At 40.3% G+C, this 14578-nt stretch overlaps 1 protein-coding gene across 1 annotated transcript in view; it reads right to left on the bottom strand.

Moving 5' to 3' along the window:
* col4a3 (collagen, type IV, alpha 3) overlaps window positions 1-14578 on the bottom strand; it is a 221777-nt gene that overhangs the window by 80190 nt on the left and 127009 nt on the right. Inside the window, exons 29-31 of the mRNA XM_063016668.1 lie at window positions 13739-13875; window positions 13394-13520; window positions 6069-6149 (exon numbers count right to left, since the gene is read on the bottom strand). Coding sequence (XP_062872738.1) covers window positions 6069-6149; window positions 13394-13520; window positions 13739-13875 — 345 coding nt within the window. The remainder of the gene's footprint in view (window positions 1-6068; window positions 6150-13393; window positions 13521-13738; window positions 13876-14578) is intronic.

Raw genomic sequence — 14578 nt, 5'->3', positions numbered from 1 at the left:
ATCTTTTTGACCCCACGGGATGAGATCTTGACCCCAAGGGAGATTATCAATGGTCTTGTATGTCTTCCATTTTCTTACAATTGCTCCCACAGTTGATTTATTCACACCAACCTGCTTGCCTATTGTAGATTCACTCTTCCCAGCCTGGTGCAGGTCTACAATTTTCTTCCTGGTGTCCTTCAACAGCTCATTGGTCTTGGCCATGGTTGAGTTTGGAGTCTGACTGTTTGAGGCTGTGGACAGGTTTCTTTTATACAGATAACGAGGTCAAACAGGTGCCATTAATACAGGTAACGAGTGGAGGACAGAAGAGCTTCTTAAAGAAGAAGTTACAGGTCTGTGAGAGCCAAAAATCTTGCTTGTTTGTGGGTGACCAAATACTTATTTTCCACCATAATTTACAAATAAATTCTTTAAAAATCCTACAATGTGATTTCCTGGATTTTTTTTTCTCATTTTGTCTCTCATAGTTGAAGTGTACCTATGATGAAAATTACAGACCTCTCTCATCTTTCGAAGTAGGAGAACTTGCACAATCAGTGGCTGACTAAATACTTTTTGACCCCACTGTATATATATATATATACTGTATATATATATATATATATATATATATATATATATATATACAGTGTATCACAAAAGTGAGTACACCCCTCACATTTCTGCAAATATTTCATTATATCTTTTCATGGAACAACACTATAGACATGAAACTTGAATATAACTTAGAGTAGTCAGTGTACAGCTTGTATAGCAGTGTAGATTTACTGTCTTCTGAAAATAACTCAACACACAGCCATTAATGTCTAAATAGCTGGCAACATAAGTGAGTACACCCCACAGTGAACATGTCCAAATTGTGCCCAAATGTGTCGTTGTCCCTCCCTGGTGTCATGTGTCAAGGTCCCAGGTGTAAATGGGGAGCAGGGCTGTTAAATTTGGTGTTTTGGGTACAATTCTCTCATACTGGCCACTGGATATTCAACATGGCACCTCATGGCAAAGAACTCTCTGAGGATGTGAGAAATAGAATTGTTGCTCTCCACAAAGATGGCCTGGGCTATAAGAAGATTGCTAACACCCTGAAACTGAGCTACAGCATGGTGGCCAAGGTCATACAGCGGTTTTCCAGGACAGGTTCCACTCGGAACAGGCTTCACCAGGGTCGACCAAAGAAGTTGAGTCCACGTGTTCGGCGTCATATCCAGAGGTTGGCTTTAAAAAATAGACACATGAGTGCTGCCAGCATTGCTGCAGAGGTTGAAGACGTGGGAGGTCAGCCTGTCAGTGCTCAGACCATACGCCGCATACTGCATCAACTCGGTCTGCATGGTCGTCATCCCAGAAGGAAGCTGACGCACAAGAAAGCCCGCAAACAGTTTGCTGAAGACATCAGTCTAAGAACATGGATTACTGGAATGCCCTGTGGTCTGATGAGACCAAGATAAACTTGTTTGGCTCAGATGGTGTCCAGCATGTGTGGCAGCGCCCTGGTGAGAAGTACCAACACAACTGTATCTTGCCTACAGTCAAGCATGGTGGTGGTAGCATCATGGTCTTGGGCTGCATGAGTGTTGCTGGCACTGGGGAGCTGCAGTTCATTGAGGGAAACATGAATTCCAACATGTACTGTGACATTCTGAAACACAGCATGATCCCCTCCCTTCGAAAACTGGGCCTCATGGCAGTTTTCCAACAGGATAACGACCCCAAACACAACCTCCAAGATGACAACTGCCTTGCTGAGGAAGCTGAAGGTAAAGGTGATGAACTAAACCCAATTGAGCACCTGTGGCGCATCCTCAAGTGGAAGGTGGAGGAGTTCAAGGTGTCTAACATCCACCAGCTTAGTGATGTCATCATGGAGGAGTGGAAGAGGATTCCAGTAGCAACCTGTGCAGCTCTGGTGAATTCCATGCCCAGGAGGGTTAAGGCAGTGCTAATAATGGTGGTCACACAAAATATTGACACTTTGGGCACAATTTGGACATGTTCACTGTGGGGTGTACTCACTTATGTTGCCAGCCATTTAGACATTAATGGCTGTGTGTTGAGTTATTTTCAGAAGACAGTAAATCTACACTGCTATACAAGTTGTACACTGACTACTCTAAGTTATATCCAAGTTTTATTTCTATAGTGTTGTCCCATGAAAAGATATAATAAAATATTTGCAGAAATGTGAGGGGTGTACTCACTTTTGTGATACACTGTATATATATATATATATATATATATATATACAGTACAGGCCAAAAGTTTGGACACACCTTCTCATTCAATGCGTTTTCTGTATTTTCATGACTATTTACATTGTAGATTCTCACTGAAGGCATCAAAACTATGAATGAACACATGTGGAGTTATGTACTTAACAAAAAAAGGTGAAATAACTGAAAACATGTTTTATATTCTAGTTTCTTCAAAATAGCCACCCCTTGCTCTGATTACTGCTTTGCACACTCTTGGCATTCTCTCAATGAGCTTCAAGAGGTAGTCACCTGAAATGGTTTTCCAACAGTCTTGAAGGAGTTCCCAGAGGTGTTTAGCACTTGTTGGCCCCTTTGCCTTCACTCTGCGGTCCAGCTCACCCCAAATCATCTCGATTGGGTTCAGGTCCGGTGAATGCGGAGGCCAAGTCATCTGCCGCAGCACTCCATTACTCTCCTTCTTGGTCAAATAGCCCTTACACAGCCTGGAGCCATGCTGGTTCAGTGTGCCTTCAATTTTGAATAAATCCCCAACAGTGTCACCAGCAAAACACCCCCACACCATCACAGCTCCTCCTCCATGCTTCACAGTGGGAACCAGGCATGTGGAATCCATCCGTTCACCTTTTCTGCGTCTCACAAAGACACGGTGGTTGGAACCAAAGATCTCAAATTTGGACTCATCAGACCAAAGCACAGATTTCCACTGGTCTAATGTCCATTCCTTGTGTTTTTTGGCCCAAACAAATCTCTTCTGCTTGTTGCCTCTCCTTAGCAGTGGTTTCCTAGCAGGTATTTGACCATGAAGGCCTGATTTGCGCAGTCTCCTCTTAACAGTTGTTCTAGAGATGGGTCTGCTGCTAGAACTCTGTGTGGCATTCAACTGGTCTGTGATCTGAGCTGCTGTTAACTTGCGATCTCTGAGGCTGGTGACTCGGATGAACTTGTCCTGAGAAGCAGAGGTGACTCTTGGTCTTCCTTTCTTGGGTCGGTCCTCGTGTGTGCCAGTTTCGCTGTAGCGCTTGATGGTTTTTGTGACTCCACTTGGGGACACATTTAAAGTTTTTGCAATTTTCCGGACTGACTGACCTTCATTTCTTAAAGTAATGATGGCCACTCGTTTTTCTTTAGTTAGCTGATTGGTTCTTGCCATAATATGAATTTTAACAGTTGTCCAATAGGGCTGTCGGCTGTGTAGTAACCTGTCTTCTGCACAACACAACTGATGGTCCCAACCCCATTGATAAAGCAAGAAATTCCACTAATTAACCCTGATAAGGCACACCTGAAAACCATTTCAGGTGACTACCTCTTGAAGCTCATTGAGAGAATGCCAAGAGTGTGCAAAGCAGTAATCAGAGCAAAGGGTGGCTATTTTGAAGAAACTAGAATATAAAACATGTTTTCAGTTATTTCACCTTTTTTTGTTAAGTACATAACTCCACATGTGTTCATTCATAGTTTTGATGCCTTTAGTGAGAATCTACAATGTAAATAGTCATGAAAATACAGAAAACGCATTAAATGAGAAGGTGTGTCCAAACTTTTGGCCTGTACTGTATATATATATATATATATATATATATATATATACAGTGTATCACAAAAGTGAGTACGCCCCTCACATTTCTGCAAATATTTCATTATATCTTTTCATGGGACAACACTATAGACATGAAACTTGGATATAACTTAGAGTAGTCAGTGTACAGCTTGTATAGCAGTGTAGATTTACTGTCTTCTGAAAATAACTCAACACACAGCCATTAATGTCTAAATAGCTGGCAACATAAGTGAGTACACCCCACAGTGAACATGTCCAAATTGTGCCCAAATGTGTCGTTGTCCCTCCCTGGTGTCATGTGTCAAGGTCCCAGGTGTAAATGGGGAGCAGGGCTGTTAAATTTGGTGTTTTGGGTACAATTCTCTCATACTGGCCACTGGATATTCAACATGGCACCTCATGGCAAAGAACTCTCTGAGGATGTGAGAAATAGAATTGTTGCTCTCCACAAAGATGGCCTGGGCTATAAGAAGATTGCTAACACCCTGAAACTGAGCTACAGCATGGTGGCCAAGGTCATACAGCGGTTTTCTAGGACAGGTTCCACTCGGAACAGGCTTCGCCAGGGTCGACCAAAGAAGTTGAGTCCACGTGTTCGGCGTCATATCCAGAGGTTGGCTTTAAAAAATAGACACATGAGTGCTGCCAGCATTGCTGCAGAGGTTGAAGACGTGGGAGGTCAGCCTGTCAGTGCTCAGACCATACGCCGCACACTGCATCAACTCGGTCTGCATGGTCGTCATCCCAGAAGGAAGCTGACGCACGAGAAAGCCAGCAAACAGTTTGCTGAAGACAAGCAGTCCAAGAACATGGATTACTGGAATGCCCTGTGGTCTGACGAGACCAAGATAAACTTGTTTGGCTCAGATGGTGTCCAGCATGTGTGGCGGCACCCTGGTGAGAAGTACCAAGACAACTGTATCTTGCCTACAGTCAAGCATGGTGGTGGTAGCATCATGGTCTTGGGCTGCATGAGTGTTGCTGGCACTGGGGAGATGCAGTTCATTGAGGGAAACATGAATTCCAACATGTACTGTGACATTCTGAAACAGAGCATGATCCCCTCCCTTCGAAAACTGGGCCTCATGGCAGTTTTCCAACAGGATAACGACCCCAAACACAACCTCCAAGATGACAACTGCCTTGCTGAGGAAGCTGAAGGTAAAGGTGATGGACTAAACCCAACTGAGCACCTGTGGCGCATCCTCAAGTGGAAGGTGGAGGAGTTCAAGGTGTCTATCATCCACCAGCTCCGTGATGTCATCATGGAGGAGTGGAAGAGGATTCCAGTAGCAACCTGTGCAGCTCTGGTGAATTCCATGCCCAGGAGGGTTAAGGCAGTGCTAATAATGGTGGTCACACAAAATATTGACACTTTGGGCACAATTTGGACATGTTCACTGTGGGGTGTACTCACTTATGTTGCCAGCCATTTAGACATTAATGGCTGTGTGTTGAGTTATTTTCAGAAGACAGTAAATCTACACTGCTATACAAGTTGTACACTGACTACTCTAAGTTATATCCAAGTTTTATTTCTATAGTGTTGTCCCATGAAAAGATATAATAAAATATTTGCAGAAATGTGAGGGGTGTACTCACTTTTGTGATACACTGTATATACACCCCCACACAATTTTTAGTAGCTTCAGTTGGTCTGACTGCATGTCTTTGGACTTGTAGGAGAGAGCCCTGGCCACCCTGCCGGAAGAATCAAACCCAGGCTGTTGTTGTTGTAAGGCGACAGTGCTTCCCACTGCACCATCGTGCTGCCCAGTTCAATATCTCTGATTCCACCTGTGTATCTGTTTTATACAAATGTTCTATGACTAACTACCATCTAGCAACATTTGGTATATCATTGGCCCATCACTGTATATATAGAAAATGGAGAAAAATAACTTTTCCCATATAGAGCCCTTTAAAGAGTATTTAATTTCAAATATAGTTTAATAATTCCTTCTATTTGATCTATAAAATATTGTGTTTCATATACAATCAGCAGAATAACATTAAAACCTAACAATGAAAATTAAACCGGTATTAAACAAGCATTTGTACCCCTTGACTACCTTTGGTCGCATGCAACACATTACATGGCCAGCATTTGCTTTTAGACAGTCTAAAGTCTAAAGTTTTAAACACATATTATGTTACTAACTGCTGAAATGTAAATGCAAATATACAGTGTAATCACTGTAGTACAGGATTACATTTGAACAAAAACCTGAAGTTTAATTTACTGGGCTAAAAAAAGTATAGAATAAAAATTGTAAACTAAAAAGAAATACCTGATTGGCCAGTTGGTCCCTGAGAACCTTTGGGGCCTTGATGTCCATCAATACCTTTCTCTCCTGGCAATCCTGGGTATCCTGAGATAGCAAATAAAAGTAAAAGGAACAGAAATAATTTTTTTTTTGCATTTATGTGTTCTTTATTTAACAGTTATATTAGAAATTTAACAGCAATTATTATGTATTTACTTTGCAATTTTCATAGATTAACCAAAATATTAGGTCTACCCCCAAAACATTTTGTTTTATGTATTAAATGTTGGCATGGTGATAGATAAATAAATGCCTGACTTTAATATATCCCAAATTAAACTCTTTAATGCTCACAGGCAGTGTGGGAATTAGCCATGAACAGTGGAGAGACAAGGTGAAACAAGCAACAGGTTATTGGAAACATTCCATTTATTAAATAAACACCAAATACCTGACAAAATATCTGCTTTTTCAGGTAGATGCCCTTTCCAAATACAACCCCAAATCAGAAAAAGTTGGGACAGTATGGAAAATGCAAATACAATAAAAAATGCAGTGTACCTTACATTTACTTTGACTTTTATTTGATTGCAGACAGTTTAAACCCAAGATATTTCATGTTTTGTCTGCTCAACTTCATTTCATTTGTTAATAAACATCCATTCCTGCATTTCAGGCCTGCAACACATTCCAAAAAAAGTTGGGACGGGGGCAATTTAGGGCTAGTAATGAAGTGAAAAAACTAAATAATGATGTGATTCCAAACATGTGATGTCAACAGGTGATTGCAATCATGGTTTGGTACAAAAGCAGTATCCAGGAAAGGCTGAGTCTTTGATAAGCAACGATGGCCAGAGGATCTCCAGTTTGTCAACAAATGCATGAGAAATTTTATTGAAATGTTTAAAAACAATTTACCTCAAAGAAAGATTGGAAGGGATTTGCATATTTCTCCCTCTACAGTGCATAATATCATTAAATGATTCAAGGAATTAGGAGGAATTTCAGTGCGTAAAGGCCAAGGGCGCAAGCTTAAGCTGATCTTCGATCCCTCAGACGGCACTGCAACCACCACTCAACAATAGCTGATATAACCACATGGGTGAGGGGTTACTTTGGCAAACCTTTGTCAGGCACTACAATACGCAGTGACATGCACAAATGCCACTTAATACTTTACTGTGTTAGGGCACCCAGGTAGGGATATTCCACTAGCACACCAGCACCAAGTTACTGAACTCCTCGGTTCAAAACTCGGTGCTGCCACCAGTTGGCTGGGCGCCATCTGGCGGGCATAATTGGCAGTGCCTGCAGCAGATACTAATTGGCCACCGTATCTGCAGGGTGGGGGCAGAACAACGTGTGGGTGGGTGGGTCTTCATACGCTGTGTAAGGACCCTGATTGGCAGAAGAGATGCCCGTGCAGAATGCAGGGGCGAAAAGTGGAGGGCTGTACATGTGTCGGAGGAGGCGTGTACAGCGACATGCTCTCAGCAGCGGAAGACAAAAATTGAGTGCGCTAAATCGGGAGGAAAATGGGAAGAAAATGCAGATGAAAAAAAAACACTTTCCTGTGCAAAAAAAAAAGTCTTCTTTAGCATTACAGGTCTTCTTTGAAATCTATGCCTTGACACAATCCTGTTCTGAGGTCTGCAGATAATTCATTCAACCCCATGGCTTGGAGTTTGCTCTGATATGCACTGTCATCTCTGGGACCTTGACTGATGTACTACATACAGTGAGACATTTAGTCCCTCACCAACCGTTATAAACCCTTATAAATAAACCTTTATATTATAAATGCTTTATACACCAGTTTAAAAGAGAACATAAACCCAAACCCAATTCCCATCCAAAAGCTCCCAGAGCTTTGAAAAAAATACATAAGATCAACACTGGTAAATGTTTAGTATATCTTTAGTCATTATATTAAAATCAAACAGACGTACAACATAAATTTTAAACCAATCTCTAAACTCCCTTTTCTTTCTAAGGTTTTAGAGAAAGTGGTCCTCAGCTGTTGTCATTTTTAAATGAAAATAACCTTTTTGTTACATTCCAATCAGGTTTTAGAGCACACCATAGTACAGAAAAGTGCTCCACTACAGCAACTACAGCAATTATGGAGTACTCCAGGGCTCAGTTTTCTGACCGGTTTTATTTTCATTAAACATGCCTCCCCTTGGATCCATTTTCCAAAAATGCAATATCTCTTATAACTGCTACACAGATGACACAGCTTTATCTTCGCCCGACAGCTACCAATGACAATGCCATCAGGCATATACTGGGCAGTCTCAAGAATGTTAATTGCTGGATGTCAAAAAATTTCTTAATTTAAACAATAACAACTGAAACTGAAGTCATACCTACGCCACCAAAACAATATCCAACAAGATGGGACCACTATATGTACATAGCTATGTTAATAATGATTTGTCATCTCTGATTTTGAATTAAAATTTTATAAACAAATAAACACGAAAGAAAGCTTTATCAGCTAAAACAGTCGCTCGGTTACTTAAAGATACAGAAAAAAGCACATTTTACCGAATTTGGCATCCCTCTATTGGCTCCCAGTAAAATACTGTGTAGAGTTTATGGTTCTTTTATTTGTATTTAAGGCTCTCCATGGTTAAGCTCCAGCTTACATATCTGATCTTATCTGCCTCTAGTCTACCTCCAGAATCCTAAGATCCTCTAATCAGTCGCTTTTAAGTGTCCCACGGTTGTGGTCCAAAGGACGGTTTCTCAGTGGCCGCCCCAAAATTATGGGGCTTGCCACTTTTTATTAAAACGTCCCCCACAACTGATAGTTTTAAATCTATCTTGAAGACTTATTTATTTTCACAGGATTTTGGGTTTTAGCATGGCTTTTTCTGTTGTAAGTTTTATTTACATTGATACATTTAATATCTTATATGTCTTTTAATACTATTGTATGTTATTGATTTGTTTTATCATTGTTCTAATTTAGACGACACTCAATATCTTTGACTGTGCTTTATAAATAAACATTTGACTGACTTGACAGCCAGTTTATTCATCTAATATGAATCAAATATCTCTGTTCCATTTGGCTGATGTAAATAATCGTGGTTTTTGTTGTAGAATTTTCTTTAGTAAAATAAAAAATAGGAGCATCCCTGTATTTATTGTTGCAAAGTTTTGCCTTTATTAAGGCACCTTTAACTTGTTCCATGTTTCTTAAGTTTCGAATAAAAGGAGATTTTCATGTGATGATGATGTGTACAGTGGCTACACGCTGATGACATTGACAAGTTGGTACAACTCTGGGAAGAATGCACTGGAAAATTACTATGTAGAAAAGTGATGTAATTTGTTTGTGAAATTCTTAATAAACAGACTAAAAAAGTGCAGAAACTTTTTGAAGAACCCTTGTAATTGCCATAGTAAAATCTCTCATTTTGAACTGTGTCTTGAACTTATTTGTAGTCCACTGGTTTGAATTGATTGGAACATAGTTTGTAAAGGTAACAAATTTAACATAGTACAACATGTAACTACACAACAGGTAATAGAGCACTAGTGCAGATTTTATTTTCAAAAGGCAAAATGTACACATTTACAAAAAAACTACACTAACTCCTATACTACAGCTGTGCTAATAGTTAATGTCAACAAAACATTTCACTAGTTAAGCTATAGTCTAAACTGGCACTACACTAAGTACTTGGAAATCTTTGGCACAAAGCATATGGAAGAAGGGTAAGTCTAAGCTCTTGAAGGAAGGGGTACTTGAGGGAAGGAAGTCTTGATGATAGGGGAATTAGTGTCAGGTGTGAGAAGATCAGGTGATGTGTGTACGGTCAGGTGACGTGGTGTGCAGGTGAAATGGTGTGTAGGGCCTGATGTGGTTTGTAGTGTCACAACACACATCTTGTTCTATGAGGCCTCTACAGAGCGGAGAAAACCTGTTGAAATACAACCATCTCTGCAGTCTTCCATAAAACAGGCCTTTATTGTGAAATGGCAAGATGGAAGCCACTGCTGAGTAAAAGGTATATGACAGCCTGTTTGGAGTTTGTTAGACTATATGTAAATGATTAAAGGACTCTGTCTCAACAGATTCAAGGACTGACAGTTACTCAAACTGTTTGGGCACTTACACTATATTGCCAAAAGTATCTGCTCGTCTGCCTTCACACGCATATGAATTTGAGTGACTCCCATTCTTAATCCATAGAGTTAAATATCATGTCGGCTCACCCCTTGCAGCTATAATAGCTTCAACTCTTCTGGGAAGGCTTTCCACAAGGTTTAGGAGTGTGTTTATGGGAATTTTTGACCATTCTTCCAGAAGCACATTTGTGAGGTCAGACACTGATGTTGGACGAGAAGGCCTGGCTCACAGTCTCCGTTCTAATTCATCGCAAAGGTGTTCTATCGAGTTGAGGTCAGGCCTCTGTGCAGGCCAGTCAAGTTCCTCCACACCAAACTCGCTCAGACATGTTGGAACAGGAAGGGGCCATCCCCAAACTATTCCCACAAAGTTGGGAGCAAGAAATTGTCCAAAATCTCTTGGTATGCTGAAGCATTAAGAGTTCCTTTCACTGGAACTAAGAAAAATTAAAAACAACCCCACACCATAATCCCCCCTCCACCAAACTTGACACTTGGCACAATGCAGTCAGACAAGTACCATTTTCCTGGCAACCACCAAACCCAGTCCATCAGATTGCCAGACAGAGAAGCGTGATTCGTCACTCCAGAGAACACGTCTCCACTGCTCTAGAGTCCAGTGGCGGCGTGCTTTACACCACTGCATCCGACGCTTTACATTGCACTTGGTGACGTAAGGCTTGGATGCAGTTGCTTGGCCATGGAAACCCATTCCATGAAGCTCTCTATGCACTGTTCTTGAGCTAATCTGAAGGCCACCTAAAGTTTGGAGGTCTGTAGCGATTGACTCTGCAGAAAGTTGGCAACCTCGGCGCACTACGGGCCTCAGCATCCGCTGACCCCGCTCTGTCATTTTACGTGGCCTAACACTTCGAGACGGAGTTGCTGTCGTTCCCAATCGCTTCCACTTTGTTATAATACCACTGACAGTCGACTGTGGAATATCAAGTAGCAAGGAAATTTCATGACTGGACTTGTTGCACAAGGTGGCATCCTATCACGGTACCACGCTGGAATTCACCGAGCTCCTGATAGCGACCCATTCTTTCACAAATGTTTGTAGAAGCAGCCTGCATGCCTAGGTGCTTGGTTTTATAAACCTGTGGCCATGGAAGTGATTGGAACTGAATTCAATTATTTGGATGGGTGAGTGAATACTTCTGGCAATATAGTGTACATCTTGTAAATTTTTCTCATCCAAATGCTGCAAAAAATCCTTTAAAGCCTGTTACAGCAGCTTCTGTTACTGTATTTGTCTTTTTGTATTTTTTCTATTTTTTTTCTGACACTACATCTGATTATACTTTTAAATGGATACTGTCTGGCTGGAACATTTTTACTCACCCTTTTGATGATTTTAACTTTTGTTTGTGCCGGGTCATGTTAACTGAAGCGGGAGTATTGTTTACTTTCACGATTAGCTGACCACGCTCTCAAAAACCACACTACCGACTGGAGCAAAACCCCAAATCCCTGACGAGCTAAAGAAAAGACGCAGGGCTGCAGAGGATGCAGGGCTGGTGCTTTACGGTGAGTAAGGAGGAGAAAACATAAACTATATCTTCCTTTAATTGTTGTGGGGAATTTGATATATCTGGTAAATAAGATGGATGAGCTCAGTGTATGTTTCTACACTGACCGTTTGGCCAAGAAATGGCACTTTAATGGCACTGGACCTGGTCTTCAGCCAATTATTTATAGCTTTTGACCTCACTGTCACTCCACTTTACCTCTCTGACCATCACTGTGTATTTCTCTTTTCATCTCTAACCCTTCCGTTTCCAACCCCACATACACTCTTCCTACCAAATATTTACTCCTTATCTATCCCTATCTCTAATCATTAACATCTAAAATATATTTGCAAACCCTGATGTGCTTGCTCCCCTTAACTTTACTACTACTAATACCTTACTCTGTTCTCTTTCATCATCACATGACCAGCTCAGTCTTCTCTCCCTCAAACAAGGAAAACCATCCCACCCTGCTTCTTCGATGCACTGTGCAGCAACAAAAATGAATTAAGAGAAGCTGAGAGAAAGTCTGTAATCTAAACTTAACATTTAAACTTACAATTTTCCCACCACTCTCTTCTGTCTGAAGTCTTATCTGATGTGACTGCTGCAAAAACATTATTTTACAAAGCAAAGACTGAACAGTCTGCTACAAAACCATTCCAACTTTATGAATCCTCACTTCTGAATTCTCTTACAAACAGACAACTGTCTAGAAACAATAAATCTGCTAAAGCCCAACTGGAGCAAATGTATAGGCAAAGCTGTTTTTTTATTAGAACAGTAAGTGCAGGTTTGTTTTCATTTAAGTATTTAGTAAAGAGGTGGGTCTTTCATCTCAGAACACTCAGCTGTTCATTCCACCACCTGGGTACTAGTACAAAGAATATCTTTAATGCCATACTTGAGTTCTGATTAGTGAATCAAGACGAGGTAGACCTGTAGCTCAAATAGGACATTGTACTGTACCCTATATATTTATTTACACCCTGCACTGTGCCCTGTATGTTTTCATTTACACTATATTTTATGTTTTATGTGTACCCTACACTATGAAATGTATGTTTTCGTTTACAATTTTTCATGTACACCAAAAATTGTGTTCACAGCCCAAAGCTGCACTGTTCATGTGATATCTATCACACTGTTTTCTTTTTCTTGTAATACACCAAGGTTGTATCATGGGATAAAATCCCAAAACAGAAAAAAGTTGGGACAGTATGGAAAATGCAAAAAAAAATTTAAAAAAATAATTACTTTCTATGTTTATGCCCTACATCCCCACACTTAAGACAGCACAGGTTGACAGTAGTTGCATAAACCATAATAGATGCTCTCCCATGTGCAAAAAAAGATACCTACTGTAAACAAGTTGTATTTTGTTTGCTCTTGCACCAAATCACATTAATTCTGGTCTCAAAATATTACTGGTACATTTAAAATATTTACTTTTACAAACTTACAATTTACAAAAAAATGAAAAATTGTCAATGCAGAACTAAACACTGTATAAAATGTAACAATGACATCTAAAAGTAAAGTGCCCTAAAATGTAACATTTTTGATGACAAGTTTGATGCCAGCACAATGAAGTTTGATGCATATGGGAATAGTTCTAAACAATAAGGACAAGCAAGAGTTAGTGTCTGGTTTAAAGATTTTTTAATCCCAAGTTGTAATTAACAAAAATACCTGGTATTCCTGGTTGTCCCTTTTCTCCAACATGTCCACTAGGCCCATTTGATCCTGGACAACCTAAAGAGCCACTTCCTCCTTTTTTTCCTTTAATTCCTTTGCTACCTGAAAGGCCCTGCTCACCCTAAGAAAATAAGAATATGTGAGAGACAAATTGTTACAGATTAACCTATTGTAGAATTTTAATATTTATAGTTAAATTACTTTAGGTAATTACATTGACAGATTAGGTCCAAAGAAAAAGTACAATAATAAATACTTTATTTATGAATCAAAACTACAATTTTAAAGAAGTCATACTTTATTAAGTCATGTTGCCTAACACAGAATGTGTCAAAACACCTTTTGTCCAGGAAGTCCTGGGGTTCCTTGTCCATAGCTAGGTTCACCTTTGTCTCCTTTTAAGCCACTTAATCCGAGATTACCAGTGGGTCCTTGAGCTCCTTGCCTGCCTGTAGTCCCCTTGATACCTTTGATTCCTGGATATTGAAAAGAAAGAGAAATATAAAGAACTGACTGAAACATGCATTTAAAATAAACTATAGAACTACTTTTTGTCTACAATTTTGTCAATGAATGTGTAGGTAAAGTCAGGTGGCCAGTACGCATGCGTGTAATACTGGTGTTTATTGTGACAAATGTGGAAATAAGTATCAGAGTGTGGGGCAAAAAACAGGCAGACCAATTTAACATGAGTTTATCCGTGATCATATGTCTAAATACCAGGCAAGAGTCAAGAGCAGGAGACCTATCAACAAAGAAACAGGGCACAGAAAGAGGGACAACAAATCAAGAACACATGAGAACCACTTTGTAGATCAGTAAGGATGTTATAGGACCCATTGGATCTGGGTCAGAATGTCTTTTTAAACAAGCCAACCTAAGGCTGATTTTGCCCCAAAGGCAGAGAGTCAACAAACATTTTCAGGACAGTAGATAAAAGAAGACTGAACTGGGTGGCCTGGGTGAAGCTGAAACTTACCAGCAAACTTAGCTCAGGGATCCAGGACTAATGGCAGATAATTAAAGGAACCTGCATGCAGAGAGATTAACAAACTTAAATGAGGGGTCTCGATTGAGGGCAGTCAAGTCTGGGAACATGCATGCTGGGGAGTCACAAAACTCAACTGATGGATCCAGACAGGAGGAAGAAATTTCAAAGAACTTGCACACCGGCAGATC

Source organism: Trichomycterus rosablanca, chromosome 20 (genome assembly GCF_030014385.1).
Source record: "Trichomycterus rosablanca isolate fTriRos1 chromosome 20, fTriRos1.hap1, whole genome shotgun sequence".
Taxonomy (NCBI): domain Eukaryota; kingdom Metazoa; phylum Chordata; class Actinopteri; order Siluriformes; family Trichomycteridae; genus Trichomycterus; species Trichomycterus rosablanca.
The sequence above is the reverse complement of the archived record's forward strand: the minus strand, read 5'-3'. Positions and strand labels throughout refer to the sequence as shown.